The sequence below is a fragment of the Psilocybe cubensis genome, chromosome 5 (genome assembly GCF_017499595.1).
Source record: "Psilocybe cubensis strain MGC-MH-2018 chromosome 5, whole genome shotgun sequence".
NCBI classification, from domain to species: domain Eukaryota; kingdom Fungi; phylum Basidiomycota; class Agaricomycetes; order Agaricales; family Agrocybaceae; genus Psilocybe; species Psilocybe cubensis.
In genome coordinates this window covers 441019-456810 of record NC_063003.1, presented here as the reverse complement: position 1 = coordinate 456810, position 15792 = coordinate 441019, and the positions used below count along the sequence as shown (strand labels likewise).

The window sequence follows — 15792 nt, the reverse complement described above, 5'->3', positions numbered from 1 at the left end:
CCCCCGCACAAGCGTAGGGATATGCATCCGGATTTGGATTTGGTTTCGGATTTATAGTATGCACCTCGCGTCCGTCGCGTCGCGTCTAGTCGAGTTGGGCTACGTATCGGTACATATACCGTATCATTTTGCTGTCAGGCTGCCAGGCTGAGATACGAGAGACGAGAGACTCGATGCTCGGCTGATTCAGGGTATCATAATCAGAATCGTTGACTTTGCATACCAAAAGTCGACTGAATGTAGGGTGAAAAATGTTTATTCGGGACCACGCGATGTGAGAGAACCTAGTTGGCAGGCAGTGATTTAAAGTTCCATTTGAGGGAGCTCAGGGCGTCCCAGCTCCCAGCTCAGCCCAGCTTCCATGAGCGCCCGCAGTGAATATCCCCTGCGATCGTCGCCGTGAATTTAAAGTTTAAACTAAGCAGTTGAGTTTGAGACCAGTGAGTGCCATAGTGAAGAACAGAAAAAAGGATTAATAGTATGTTTGCTGAGTCCAACTTGAAGGTTCTGAGTTTGAAAACTTTGAAGCTTGAAGCTTGAAATTTCAATCTCCCATAATGTTTCCTTACGGCCTACGGGTATGGAGCCCTTTGGATTGAAGTTTATTCGGTTTGACAGTTTCTCGGTTCTTTAATTTCTCTCCCTCTCCCCGCTGCTCTTTTTTGTTGTCATCACAATTGTCTTCAATTCTTCCACCCACCTTTTAGCATTGTACTCTTTTCTTCCCTTTCTTCTTTTTTTTCCAGTCTTGTAATGATTTAATGAATCGAGTGCAAAGTCATTGCATTACGGCTCTGGATGAAGTATACTAGAAAGTGTCCGTGGGTAGGAGGAGGAGGTTAGGGAGGTGTGTAGGCGGTGGTGTAGGTAAGAAATTATAATGTCCATAATAGACTATCCGTAAAATGATATACGAAATGTCTATAACAAAGTCCGTTTGAAAGGAGTAGTGAATTGAATAGCTTGATATAAGTGTGGTTGATTATCTGTGAAGTAATAGTAGTGAAGGCACAAAAGGAGAGAGGGTCGTAAAAGGGGTCGTCAAAATCGAACTTCCGAGTCGAGGGGTCCGTTTTCAAGAAATCCTGGGTCTGGAAAGGTGCTTGAGATTACTTGCCGGCACAAGTCCAAGTAGCCTGTTCGCGATGAAAAGAAAGAAAGTCGTTCGTTCATCAACATGGAAATTTACGGTGCAAATTAGGTTCAAACACGTACATCTCGAGCATGGGGCTCTCCAACCCACTGGTAAGCGGGCATTCCGAGGCACTCAGCTAGTGTGACCAGACGATATCCAGCAGCTTGGAGAGCTTTGATAGCGTACGGCAGGACGACTTGGCTGTGAAGAACGGATTCCGTTCAGGATTTCTTTCAATGTTAAATGAAGAGTGGCAGTGATAACGTACGCAGCCTGTTGATGGACCTCGTGATTGAGAGTGAGAACGGTGTTGGGGCGCGAGCTGATGAGGTTGTCGTAGCGTCTGAGAACCTCGGCAGTGGAAATGCCCCAGGTGTCACCGGAGCTGGTGGGAGGGGTTGTGTAGTAGGTAAGAGGCGGTGTTCATTTAACGGTATGTGGCAGGAAGCTTGCTTACTCGAAGTCCCAAAGTGCAAGGTTCTGACCCCGCGATCCGGCGACCTGGCGTACGAGGTCGTTGTACTCCCCGTATGCTTTAGATCTCGTTAGGATACGTTGAAGATGGAATGGATGATGGAAAACACGCACGAGGACGGGCCCATGCTGGATACGCTCCGGTGATCTTCATCAAAGCCTCTGTAACCGATTGTCAGTGCTTCATGCGCCTTGTGGGCAAGCTACTCAAGTTATCCGACGTACCCTCAACGAGCCAGAACTGGTGGTGAACTACCGAAAAGGTCAGATTAATATGTTCATCTAGCTAAAATAACGCTGGGACGCACGCTGGTCAAATGTGAGAGTGTTGAGATGGGCGTGGCTCCATGTGTGCGATGCGACTTGATGGCCTTTCTGGTAAGCGTACAAGACACGCTTCGCCTGGTCGGGATCATAGATGCAGGGCCCCCCTAAAGATCTAATCAGAACTGATTAAGAGGATATGAGGACGCCAGCGTCACTGACAATTTTGTCCGTCTGTGGGCTAGGGGTTAGATATCGTATACTGGAAGAAGAGCTTTGAATACCGCTTACTAAAGAAGAAAGTGCCCTTGGCACCAGCAGCAACAAGAGCTTTGCTGATATCGTACCTGTGGCGTGAGTCAATCAGTACCTACTAGTATCCCTACTCTCCTTTCTGTTTGACATACAAGTAGACATATGGCCCATCATCCTGATTGAAAATGTGGAAAATTAATTCTGTGACGACTCATTGACGGTACTGGGAGACGTACAAAAGTCAACGCGACGGTTTTTGGCACGGTGCATTTCGTGACGACTTGGGCAAAACCTTGTCTCTCTACCAAAGTCGAATTTCCAACTGCAGGTGCAGCCACCACGAAAGAAACAGCCAAAGAAAGGGTCACAAGCAAAGACGAAAGCATTGTCAGAACTCTCAGACGCGAGACGACCGTAAAATAGGAATTCGGAAGGATTAGGGGAAGGAGAAGAAGGAGGGGGTACGGTAAAGTTTGGCCTGTAATTTGTTTTTTGCTTTTAAACGATCCAGGGAGTCCTTGGCCTCGTTTGATCAGCTGATGGGTAATTAACAGGCACCAAAGTCTAGAGCTTCAGCAAAACTCTTCAGACAACGCGTACTCGACGCGCTGGACGCGTCAGACGCGTCAGTAGAGCACCATAGTCATTCACGCGTTGGCTAATTCATAAATTCCAGGTATTTGTGGAAGAAGAACCAAAGTGCGATGCGTTCCTGGGAGAAAAGGATTGAATGCCAAGTCAGTGGCGAAAGCGGAGACATGTGCTTTCTCTTTAGGTTTCATGTAAGGTTTACACAATTGAAGAGGAGATTATCGGAAGTTGTATTTGCGGTGATGTCCGGATACCGTTACCAAATGCGCCCACGACAAGTCGGACAGGAGTCCCACGAGATGTGGGGCACTTTGCTTTCACCGCCACGATTACAGCACAATCCTTAGAGGCACGGCGGGATTTTCACACAAGCGCGCCCGGCACTACGGAAGTCTACAAGTCGGCGTATACATGTGAACCAACCTGTGCTTCCTCTCGAGGCATGTGTCTCGATCAAGTCACTGACTGACACCACTTCCAGTTACTAGATTCATTGATATCACGACTATCATCTTTTCTGCCGGAATATCAACGTCACCTTTGAAATCGCATTTTCCGAAGGAAAGAGATACCTATGTAATTCGTTTCGTAAAGTACTGTCAGTGTGAGTGACAATTTTATCCCGTTTGTACCCCTATGATTAGGCTTTGGGTATTAGTGCCTTTTCCCCACATCATCCCACAACAAGTCCTTCAGGGCCATGTCTCCTTTTGGCGGCCGAGAACGTTGTCGAGTTTGTAGGCATGTTCATGTACGCTTGTCGTCTGTCAATGCTCGAACACCTTTTTGAATACCATTTAGATTGATAACAGCGCCGCTGCACATTTGACTGTGTGACTTTCAAGGATGGAAGTCAGATATTTTATTCAGAGAAGAAATCAAAAGCTACTTCGATGCTATTTCTGGTGTGTGCCCCTCGCGCGCTGATCTTCTAGTTCTATAGAATAGAATCCACTATGAAACAGTTGGCCACCGCCCGAGATTGTATTTCCTGTCTTCTTTTATTACTGAAGAGTTCCGCATGAGAAACACAATAAATGACAGATGAAGCCAAGTCACACAGTGAGTCGGTTAGACAAGCTTGTGCTACTGACACTGACTATTATGTCGCCAAAAGGATCAATCACTTCTAGTCGCAGCTGGATGGTGACTGAAGCGATAATAATAACATTCGAAATCTCAGCGCGACATGCATAGATAAGTGACAGATGGCGGGTGAGGCGGGTCACAAACGTTCCTTCATCCCGTATATTATCGCCGAGTCTCTCATGGGATGTGGTACCCGCGGGTCTACAGATAACTGTGGAAAATCGATAGGCGAGACAGGATAATGGGAAGCAAAAACCCTCGGAGCGTATACGATATTGCGGGTGCTGCTGTGGGGCACCTTGGCAGGATGTAATGGCGTTTTCATCTGGAAGGAGATGCCGAATATTGGAGGAGGATGTAGTCATTTAGCGTAGTATTACGAGCCTGCTACAGTCGGAATAAATGTTTTAAAATAGATGGTACGCCCGCGGGTGTCTGGATACCGCTGCATCTGCAAACCGTAGACTGATTCTGACATTATGTCCATAGAAAGCCCCACACCTTTCCCGTTTCGCAATAGTCAGCCAAAACAACAATCACCATCTTTACATCAGAGCAAAACTGATGTCATGGGACAGGCTTGGTGTGCTCTGGCGCTGCCATTATTAAGGGAAACAACTTCATGCCTGCCTCATAGTGTGGCTGCTGATAGAGGAACGCACCTTCTAGCGTTGTCCCTGGAGGGTCCTATCCGGTCCTTTCGATACAAATGCACACCTCATTGATCGTATCGCTAAGGTATTTCGGAGCATATCCTTTGAATAATTAAAAACAGAATAGCGAGTAATGGAGAACGTTACGATTAGATCATCGCGCAGACTAGGGAAAGCCTGTAAAAAACGTTTCAAACGCAGCCGCACGGCATTTCAGTCTCCGAATGCTTTTTGCCCATCTTTTTCCGGGCATGAGTCAGGGCACAGGCATAAGTATACTCTGAGCTTGTGACGATAGGAGATGGTATCCTGTAAAAATATTTTACATATTATCGTCATTCAAGATGATGATCAAAAGGTCCAACCAAGTTGACTCATTTGAACACTCAAAAAGTTGCCGATTCCGGCATAATGGTTTTCATGGTCCGACGGCATATAATCATGTTGCTAGTCGGGACATTGGCGACAGTCTTAATAACCTACTCATGTCTTCGAGACTCATGGATGCGCTTCGTGATCTGCTTGTTTTCATGGTTTCTGTACTTTTTCTCACCACATTTGCTCCCGACAAACACCCCTCGGGTAGGTCACTTCGGCAAATCGGCATGCTATTAACTAGCGCCGGCGTAACTTTGAGCGAGTTGTTTGCGATCACTGTCTGCTACATCGACGGGGCGCTATTCTTGTCTGCTACCGCGTGCATAATTGACCCTCGTGTTAAACGTACTGCCTCTGAGTATTATAGATGGCTTCTAAGAAGCGGAGATCCTCTAAAAAAACGAGGGTGAAACGCAGCAGCCTTGCGGACCTTCCAGGAACAGTTTTATTGGCATTGAAGTAAAGTGTGCTTCGCTCTCTCTCTCTTCAGATTCCCTCAAGCTCTAGGTAATAGGATGAGTATCACCTCGGACTTTTCAACAGTGCGCTTTTTGTCTTCCCACCAGCCGTCGAGTTCTTAGCCTTAGCAGACTATTCAGGATGAAGCTGATGTTCTGTCAATCGCGTAAGTTAGCGGTTAGTATGACATTGTCTAGTAGGAAACTTGAACAAATATTTTGCACAGTGTCATGGGACCGACGGGGACCGGAAAATCATCAGTACGTCTTGGGACAGATTTTGATGTTGTGCCGACCCGTTTATTCATGTATTTTTTTGACTAGTTCATCAATCTTCTTAGTGGATCAAATCTTGGAGTCGGAAGAGAGTTGGAATCATGCACTGATGAGGTTCAAATCTCAGAATCATTCTCGCTCGACGGACACACGATAAACTTGATCGATACTCCAGGATTTGACGACACAAAATTGACCGACACAAGAATCTTGAATATGATAGCATCTTATCTAGCGCTCACGTAAATCCGAATCAGTTTTTGAGTCATATCTCGCAGCTGAACCTTAATACTTTAGATACTCCAGGGGGAAGCGCCTGGCCGGTGTCATCTATATGCACCGAATAACTGATAATCGCATAGGTGGCATATCGGCTCGCAATTTTCGCCTTTTCCGTAGTCTCTGTGGGGAGACCTCGTTGTGCAACGTAGTAATTGTGACTACTATGTGGGACAACATCGATATCTCCATCGGGGAAGAACGAGAACGCGAGCTTATGACCAAAGAGTCATTTTTCAAACCCGCCATAGAGAAAGGATGCCGAATGTTGCGACACAACAATACATTGGAATCCGCCCAGGCCATCGTACGGTCTATTGCCAAAAGTAATCGATCCGTTACGCTCCAAATTCAAGAGGAGCTCGGTCGCGGTCTCGATATTACCGAAACTCGGGCGGGAAAGGAGCTATGCCGAGAGGTCTTTGAACAAATGGAGAGGCACCGAGAAGAAATCCGGGGCATAGTCGTAGAGATCCAAGAAGCTGCTCGGGCAAGAGATGAAGAAAGTCGCAAAGAGCTTACGCTGGAGCGGGCAAGGACGGAGGCAGTGATAGCGCGTCTCCAGGAAGATTCAGCAAATGTGACTCGGGGATACCACGACGCCTTATCAAAACTGGAAGAGCGTCTAAAAGTGGCAGAGGCCTCGGCCGCGGCACACTGCTCGAGAAATTTTATGGCCCCAGGCAGCGGCGAGGAGAAAAATTTTGGTCATCGAAATGATCATGCTGGCCAGACCCATTCACCAATAGTGCAAGCTGTTGCGGCGACGGAGAACAGTAACGCTGTCTTGGAAGGAAAACTCGCTGCTGCCATTCCTATTGTCGGATTTTGGGGAAGGTTGGCAGTGATGCTTGCACCATTTTCGCTGACATGGAGGTAGCACCTCTATTGATTCCTGACTTTGAAAGAGACGCCCAAGCTGGCGGGCGCTTTAGTTGGAAACTCAGCAACCGAATGCCTTCATTACAATCCTAATTGTTATTGCCGGTACAACCCGTGTAAAAAATAACATTAGATTAATACCATATATAATTTCCTTTACATATTGCTCGGGGAACCATTGTGATGCTTATGATGGTCAAACGGTGTACGCTAAGTTCTACGTATCCCGAGCGAATTGTTTCTTGTACCAATTGAATGCTATTTAAACGTATTTTGGCTTCAAAGAGTAAATCAATTGAATTATGATCGCTTTACAATTCATGCGTATACGAAATCTCAAGTCCATTATAGTCTAGCCCCAATGTTTTGGTTCAGTGTCCATACGGTGTGGTCAACTATATACCAGTATGACAGGTGTCGTCAGAGCGCTTCCCGCTGATGATGGGACTAATAATGATAAACCGGTAGTAATCATGCCTGGCCTACAGGTAACTGCCAACTTACATTATGGATCATCTGAACTGGTGTTACATCAGAGTCTGGACTTAACGTGCCCACTGAACGCTTTATTACAGACAGCTTTCATTCCTTCAGACGCTCTACCGTCTTGCGTTGCGCTGTTTCATCATTTGATAGGTAGGCAACGGATCCTCGAACTCCCTAACATCACGACTTCATGATTGGTATCATCCTTCTTACAAGTCTTAGAATAGCATTTACTTACTTCACAAACAATGCTCCGCATACCTGTGCAAGAAGCATGCATGCTTGTCAATATTAAAAATAGACACGGATACAAGACGGATATTCCGCAAGTTCAGCTTGAAAGATCGGTCGCTATCACTCAGAAGAAGTCAGAAGCTACTACACTATATCTAAAATTAATGTCTGGTGGTCATGATGATAATCTTGGATACAGACAAGTAATTGATGGACTGACGTCGCTGGCTTTCACTGTATGAAGTGTTTTTCGTGTGTGCGCCACAGAGGGTCGATGCCGATCCTGACGTGCCTCACGTCTTGACATACCAGAAGTAGTAATAACGGCAATCCCAAGATTGCCCCGAAGACAGGGTTGCATTGATTAGGATCAAGGGATTCATACATACTAATTACTATGCATATCACCATGAGCTGAGCAATAATGCTGTACTCAAATAAAGGTTGAGCAAATAGCAAATCTCATTCAAAATACAAGGCAATCTATTGTAATCATTGTTGGGCACAACTCTCAGAATAAATGACTGCTATGGTGATTTATTTGTAGGCACTGTGCCATTGATTCATTAATGCATGGAAAATGACAAGGACGCAGTATCATAGTTTGACAGATAATAGTGGGTGCTTTAGATATCATAATACATAACGTTTCACTAAAAAAACACGTTTGATCGTACACTTGAAGTGACGTACCACAGCCGTCGTTACAATTTCTACAGGATAAAGAATCAGATATCACCCAAAATCGATGCGAATTGCGTTTAATGGTCTATGCCTTGGCATGAGCCTTGATGTCAGCACGGACGTAGTTATGATACACCTCGTCAGATGTGAGAAGTGTGTCTTCGCCGTCCTTATTCGCTGGATGCAAGAACGCCGCGATAGGCTAAATCATGTGTTAAGTTACCAAGTGGGCGTTCAGTAAGAATTCATAAAACTCACATTGTGGAACTCTAGAAACACCGCGGCTAAAGAGAATTAGATGAGCACAGCATGGCGGAAAGACTAAATCTACAATACATACTTCCTGGACCATAAGCATCGCCGTGACCAGTGATTCCGGAGCCGCCGTGAATCTTCTTTCGCGCTCCTTTGGTTACGCTAGCCATTGCGTTAGAATAGAACATCACGCCGTGCTCTTATGAATATTTTGAGCGTCATAGAAAAGGTTGATGATGCAAAGGTGGACTGACGATTGCTATCAAACTCAAGCTTGAGACCAGACTTTGCAGATGATAACGTTGCCAAAGGCTCCGGACGACTTCCTCGATTCTCGTCGTTTGCGGGCCGAAGCAGATCTTCCAGAAAGTCGGACTGTTCATTGAATGAAACCGAAGGTATCCGAGTTGGTATCGAGGATTTGGCTTTATCTTCGAATAGATAGTAATCATCTAGGCATCGCTGGTAAGATAAGGCGGCGTTACATGCGGACGAGAGGAATGTACCATAGCCGGAATTAGGCATCTCGCTTCCAATGAGTTTGCCACTGTGGTCGTGGGCGGGAACAGTCGAAACAGGGATGAAGTTACCAGTGGCAAGAGCATTCGAACCAAGTTCAGCAACATGATCGGCCTGCAGATGATAGTTCAACAATTTTTTTTATCCAACTTGTAGTCGATAAATGTATAAAAGAACCGACCTTGATAGTGAGCGCGTGGTTTTTCACCAGAAGCGATTCAGGGCCATCCTGCAGACTGGCCTCCAAATTGAAGCCCCAGTGCTACACAAATCGATTTACTGCAATGAGATTCCTCTTCAGATGATTCTTGGCAGATGGAAAACATACTTGTGTAAGATTAACTGGAGTAACAGTTTTTGTTTCGCCATTCAATTTTGCACGGTAAATAATGACGATACTGCCCAAGGCATTCTCAGTAGTCGTTACATTTTCCTGCTTTAGAGCGTTGTCGGGCCCTATGAGAGCGATACAGACCTCGGCTGTCAATGAACCCGGACAGCCTTGATCACCGTCAGGAGATTGTAGTTGAAAAACGGCGAATGAAGAGGAAGTTTCTGATAATTTATTCAAGCGGCTCAACTCCGCCTTGGAGAATAGTTGAGGAGGATTCTCCGATGACAGTAAAGTCCAAGGCACAGCGTCAAACCCAACCGGTCCGCCATGCAGAGAAACTTGTGGAGATTCTGGTGGGAAAAAGAACACTTGAGTGTAAGTTGGATTGGAAATTGGAGCACCCATACCATTGGATTGTGCAGAAAATTCGCTTTTGACCCCGTTTCGCTCCAACGTATGAGTACCGACAGGGACCCTATTCGCGTATCTCCCAACCACCGTGTTTGTGTACTTTTGGGAAAGATGTCCTTGTGGCTCTTCTGGGCCAATAACAATGTCATGTGTCTGAAGCATGTTCAACAAAAGTTCTCCATAGTCCCACACGGTCAAAGGTTGGAACTCACACGGCCGTCAGTCTCCACTAAAACTCTGTGAATAGTGAGACCATGAGGAAGGATCTTTGCGTATCACAATCAAAAGTTAGCGGCTGCCACAGGCTTTAGAAGGTCTCGTACCTCGATTGCCACTGACTGTGTGGGAGAGGGTTTGAGAGTCAAAGAAACTGGTTCAAATTCAGACATTGTGGACTACGATGCGTCCGTTTGGATGTAAAAAGGAGAAAGATAGAGAGATCGATGGCGACAACGCATAATATCTTTTAAATCTCTTCTCCCGCCCTTTAGCGGACCGGCACTTTCACCGAAGAAGGACCGTCGGTTTTTCAGGATTACGGTCGTGACCAACCGCGAAAGCGCCAGAAAATATAGGAGGCCAGCATTAGGGGTCGGATGATTTGATTTTAATCAAAGGCGTAGAACCTAAGAGCTTCACTGGAGCTCCGCAAATTCCCCAAGCTTGGCATCCCGCCTCTCTGTGCTCCCCGGTAATTCTCGAGTGTCGTTATGTGTGTATATCTAGCTCATTAATGGACGACGATAGATAGACATGGCAGACTGCGCACAAACCACGATGTCAACATCCAGGGAATAAAAATTTCTGTAGCTCCAGCGTGGCACCAGTGTGATGTGTAAGTCCAACATCAATCTATGTCGTACAATGGATAGACATACCTTCAAAGACAGGTTAATAGTTTGGTACAACTTGTCAATGGACAGCACCAGTCGCCCGCGGACGGGACATAGTAATGGCAATTGGTCACCAGTCAACGTTGATTAGACTCTGACGTCGTCGAGCGCATGGGATGTTTACCGCATTAGGCAAGTACGTAATCCGGTAAAGTATTTCTGAGCTCAATCCTCCTGCGCTGGGCTTGAAAAGAGATGATAAGTATCCCGCCTTCAGATCCCAGCTATAACCATCTCTATTATGTACTAATTATGCTCCTCTTATCAGCAACGAATGCCGCTCCCAATCCTAACTGCTGCTCCCTAAAGAATCGGATTTCATGAGGCCTTCCAAAGCCCATCCATGTAACCCCATGACCTATTTTCCGTCTTCTCGCTTCGGAGGATCGGCGGACGAATGTATTTTGGGACATATTTCTGGCCGGTGGCAGGCCTCTTGGGAATCCAGTAGCAGATGGCAAGCAAGTATTGACGATTTCCCAATACTTGATCGAACGGATGCAACTGCTGGAGACTCAATGGATGCCAATAACACTGGCAGGGTCGGATCCCTGCAATTCTCGGCGATTGAACTTGACATCGGGATCGCTGAAACCTTCCACGTATTCGCGCTCTACGGTAGATAATTACAGTTCCCGACTAACAGCTGTTACAGGTCGGTTTTCAGATCACCCCCACCACGTCAAACTTTCACGATCTGAATGATGCAAAAGCTTGAAGTGTATTGTTTCCCCTTACATCTGTAACACACTTCACTTCCAACCTCTATGTGTGTAACATGGCAGTTCTATACCACAGTCTCACTGATGAGCACTCCACCCGATTTTTGTGTGCAAAGGTTTAACAATATTATCTGCAGACATATTAAAATCGTCCTTTCAATCTGGATTCTAAATCTAACCATCTTCTTGAGATTTTAGAAAGACGACTTGAACACTTTTTTGATCATGCTGTTGTGCGCCTCACCCCATCGCACCTACTCCAGAAGCCTTTTAGACAGGAAGCTTGCAACATTCTTTCAAAAACAAGCGGAGTATCACTTCGCCCGTCTATGAAAATTGCTATTTTCTGCTCTTATTGACATCATGGCAGTGAAGAGTACTGGATTCTCAGACAGTATCATATCTGTTCCCGTGCCTCTACCTAAATAGAATTTTTAAGTAACTGAAGCACTATCGCCCTAAGAATGTGTGGTTGTGGTGGATTCTCCCGAGGGATATAGCGCGATTCTCTCGGATGTTAATGCTCTTTGCTCTTTTCACCCCCACGGACGCTATAGATGGTCGTGGAATCAGTGTGCTTTTGTGGAAATCTGTATGAAATCCGTTCTATTATGATACCATCGTATTCCCGCTCATGGTGGATAACGAATTAATACCATCCCGAACTTAACTGAGTCCTTTCCGACTTCCGCAAATCTTATTGAAGGCAGTGGATCCAGTTGACGGAAAAGACATACAACTTAATCACTCAACTTTTGATCAAGAGATCTTCAAGCCTTCTTTTCATGTGAAGGCTAGCGGAACAATTTTGACGGCACTGTTCTGTTGACCTTCTTGAATCAAAGCGAGCAGTACGGGCGAAAAATCGTAAGGGCCCAGAGAAGGTATCAAACATCCCTTGCCACAGGGTATTGTCATTTTCAATACTAACATGAACACCTAGTATTTTACGGATATATTACTTCTGTACGGCCAAAGCCACATTCCGGATGATTCAGTTCTTGCTGTTGACCATCTTGGCGTGTCTATGTCGCGAACATCAGCGCACCACTTACTATAATAAGATATTATTTCACCCTTACGGCCAATTAAGGGATTTGCAATTAGGTTCTGGGGTAATGGAAGGTACGAGACCGTCATATCCCGTGTTGTCGGTGCCTTGTGCGTGCGGGCCCAAATGAACAAGAAACGCAATAAGGGAGGGACGATCCTTCACATCCGAAGCCGATACCTACGGGACGCAGCCCACGGCGAAATATTAAGACTCGCCGGAGTCGGCCTGAGAGGCTTATTTGGTACCAGCCATGGAAGTTGGAGTAGTCATTCACGATTTCTTGGTCAAGAAAGTCAAGTATGTAAACCTCCGGTGAAGGCGCTATTTATAGATCCCTGATTTGGTTGTGGACGCAGTGCTTTTGAATGTTTTGAACTATGAAGGCCGATTGTATGTCCGTAGTCCCAGGATGGAAGCCGATACTAGTACAGACCGAAGGCATCCCGCACGACAACATACGGATAGTATCAGCCGTAATTCCGGTTGCAAACGGTGGCGAGATAGGAATGTGTTCCGTGTTGGCAACTTGGGCACAGCGGGCTCACAGCAGACATGGCTTTTCTGAAGACTGATGCTACAATCACGAGAATGCTTGAAGAGGTCACGAATGTTTTGTAAGATAGGCTCAGTAATGAGAGCTGCAGACTCACGTGTGATTGAGATGATTGGCGCCCCCATTTCTATCACTGAGGGCGGTACAGGGCATCTGGAATCTATGTTCGCCTTGGTAGCCATAAGTGACAGGACGTTCACCAGCGCGCGCCGCGCCGGCATCAAGGCAGATGGTTTTATCTTTCTGTCTTGACTTTTGGAGAATCATGGACGCGCACAACAAGCATGAAACAAACACGACATGCGAGGAGGCCAAAAACGACCCACGTCATTGTTCTCGCGTTCCCAGGGTGGTCACAATGTGGCCCCTTTCCATGAATTCGTTCTTTTAGTACCGAAAACACACTCATTGGATGAGCAAAAAAAGAATCAGAAGCCTGTTACGTATCGGTACCTGTTGAGTCCCGCATCACACAGTCTACAAAGTCTCGCCGCCGTAAAGTGTTGTGAAAAATGTCTATTACAGTGCGCTGTGCAATGGGGTGCGCATTTTGCTTTTATACAAGGTAGTTCTACAGATACTGGAATTAATGAGGGTGATCATGTTCCAAGAAATCCATGACCGGCAGGGTAATTCATCCAAATACTCTACGGATTGAATTGTCATTCGGCTACTTTACAACTGCCCAAGCGAGGCAGTATGAGAACAAAACAAAGGGGAATCTAGAATACATACTAGAAGATACGATCAGTATATTGCTAACGTGAGGGAACGCGCAGAACTCGTGCTCACCGAAAATTCGTTAGTTGTTATTGGTAATTTATAGGCGGAGGATGCGGTCTTGGTCTCCCAGTTGCCACTCAGAGACGAACCAGCGTCTATGGGAAGGCTATCAAACCCAAACTCGCTATGTGCTGATCCATGACTTAGAGAGTATTGAGAATAGGGTGTGTAGTTGGGTGCCTCGGCAATGTGAGGTTGACTGTGGAAGTTCTTGTAAACGCTGGCGGGAGGTATCGGCGACGCATTGCCGGTGAAGACGAGCTGAGAAGGATCGCTGAAAGCCGACAGCTGATGATTCATGGACATGTCGTAAGATTGATACGAACCGTCCGTCGACGGTGTTGACGGTGATGTAGCATTCTCCGGCAGGTAGTCGAATGTCATGGGCGAGGTCCGGAAAGATGGTACATCATCAGACGTAGCCGAAGAAGATGACGACCAGTTGGAAAATGAGTCAAAGCGATAGGGCTTTGAGTCCATAGACGAGAACGACGTTGAGGTGAAGGGAAGGGACATTGAGGGTGTTTCAGGAGAAGGGCTCGATGAAGATGAATTACTCTCAGACTTATTTCGGCTGAGACCGTAATGCGTCACGTCAATTGACGACTTGCGTCGTGGTCTGCTGGAGCGGTTTATGTCGGAATTGAACCTGGTGATACTATTGTATCTAGAACCGGGACATGTGAGAATTGGAAGCGATTGCGACAGTTCAGGAGACTGCTTACCTGTTCTTGGCAGAAAGACCAGTTCTGCCAGGGAAGTAAGTCTTCACAATCTTCGTCCAAACTTTTCCATGCTCGTTGACTGCTCGGAGCAGAAGCTCGTCCTGCGTGAGATTTAGTTTATGTACAAGAACACATGTTACTTGACAAAACATACAGCTTCAGATGACCATGTTGTGCGATCAATGGCAGGGTTAAGCGTATCAGTCCAACGCTTTGCGCATTCTGAAACTTGAGCTCAGTACGACCGAACCGCAGTCGGAAAGAAATGATGACATACGGTCGCTATTCCGTGTCTGCACGACTGAAGCGACAAGAGACCATCTAAAGAAGCACGATGAGAATTTTATAACAATAGAAACCCAAAGTTTTGAAGCTCACCTAGTGCCATATCTCTCGATGCCCTTCACAAGTTTCTCATCCTCATCTGGTGCCCAGCCTCCTTTCACAACGTCTGAGGCCATCTTAGCAAACCATCTCTTGCGGCAGTCCTTGTTGGTTCTGTTAGGAACATGTTTGGCAATTGCATGCCACTTGGATGGGTTGGAGTTATCTGGATCCTCTATAATATCACATGAGCGATACAGACAAAGGACTGGGGACCACTGTACGCACCCTTCTGTACGGCTTCACGGAGGAGCTGGTCTTCCTTTGCAGTCCACGATCTACGTTCTCTGCAAAACATTTGCGTCGACATGAGTAATAATGGATAAGGTGAAGGTGGAAGTGGATGGGATACAGAAATGTAAGTGGCCCAGATACGCTGCTTAATATCGTTTCTTGAAGGAGACCTCCCAATCAGTATCCAAAATGGGGTAAGCTAAATCACTTTGACACTCCCACAGCAAATCGGGATCATGTCCAAGTTTGATCTTGCAGAGATACCAGATTCAGATCAGTTTTGGTGCATGCTTACGAGGAAGTCCGATGACGGCCGTCGACTAGAGAGTGAGCAAGGAGACATTACCACTGTGCCCTATGGAGTTGTAAACCCAGATTACACAGGGTTGTCGCCTACATGTGGGATTTGCACATTTAGGGAGGTGATGGGATAAGATATCGAGCATCCAACTGCTCCCTCGTATGTGAGCACCTGGCCAGACTCTTCCGATTCGAAGGGAAATAGGACAAAAAAAGGGGAAAATATGCGAGTCCCCCATGCAAGCGCAGGCAGCGCCATGTTACTGCCTCTATTTGATCCTCAACCAATGCACCCTCACCTAGTAGCTATTGGTTGGGCCACATCGGTTACATGTCCTGGCGACGATGATGGCGGGAATGAGTCCAGTGCAGTGCCGCCACCAGTCGGATTCTCCCAAATTACGTAATACTCCTTCCCTCTTTGGCACCTTTGCACCTCGGTTCTATTTATAGTCCATGTTGTCCTTTCTATAGCAACTGACTGACC

General features: G+C 46.3%; 4 protein-coding genes across 4 annotated transcripts; 1 reads left to right on the top strand and 3 right to left on the bottom strand.

Annotated features, from left to right (window-relative positions):
- Positions 1-1109: 1109 nt before the first annotated feature.
- On the bottom strand, positions 1110-2514 carry JR316_0005628 (putative peptidoglycan-N-acetylglucosamine deacetylase; the record flags this gene model as incomplete). The annotated part of the gene is made up of 10 exons (XM_047891384.1): positions 1110-1136; positions 1216-1336; positions 1404-1520; positions 1593-1668; positions 1724-1771; positions 1835-1861; positions 1918-2040; positions 2165-2220; positions 2281-2303; positions 2365-2514. The coding sequence occupies 10 exons, from the start codon at positions 2512-2514 to the stop codon at positions 1110-1112; spliced, it is 768 nt and encodes a 255-aa protein (XP_047748733.1).
- Positions 2515-5354: 2840 nt separating this feature from the next.
- Positions 5355-6732, top strand: JR316_0005627 (uncharacterized protein; the record flags this gene model as incomplete). Its single annotated transcript, XM_047891383.1, has 5 exons — positions 5355-5381; positions 5430-5464; positions 5525-5558; positions 5622-5815; positions 5871-6732. The coding sequence occupies 5 exons, from the start codon at positions 5355-5357 to the stop codon at positions 6730-6732; spliced, it is 1152 nt and encodes a 383-aa protein (XP_047748732.1).
- Positions 6733-8223: 1491 nt separating this feature from the next.
- On the bottom strand, positions 8224-10046 carry JR316_0005626 (Galactose mutarotase; the record flags this gene model as incomplete). Its single annotated transcript, XM_047891382.1, has 10 exons — positions 8224-8340; positions 8397-8422; positions 8479-8592; positions 8648-8845; positions 8900-9026; positions 9094-9174; positions 9241-9596; positions 9654-9810; positions 9870-9923; positions 9981-10046. 10 exons carry the CDS (start codon positions 10044-10046, stop codon positions 8224-8226), a joined length of 1296 nt encoding a protein of 431 aa, XP_047748731.1.
- A 3555-nt stretch (positions 10047-13601) lies between these two features.
- Positions 13602-15081, bottom strand: JR316_0005625 (Transcription factor MYB3R-3; the record flags this gene model as incomplete). Its single annotated transcript, XM_047891381.1, has 7 exons — positions 13602-13613; positions 13672-14311; positions 14388-14488; positions 14542-14609; positions 14665-14708; positions 14766-14946; positions 15000-15081. 7 exons carry the CDS (start codon positions 15079-15081, stop codon positions 13602-13604), a joined length of 1128 nt encoding a protein of 375 aa, XP_047748730.1.
- Between the last annotated feature and the right edge of the window lie 711 nt (positions 15082-15792).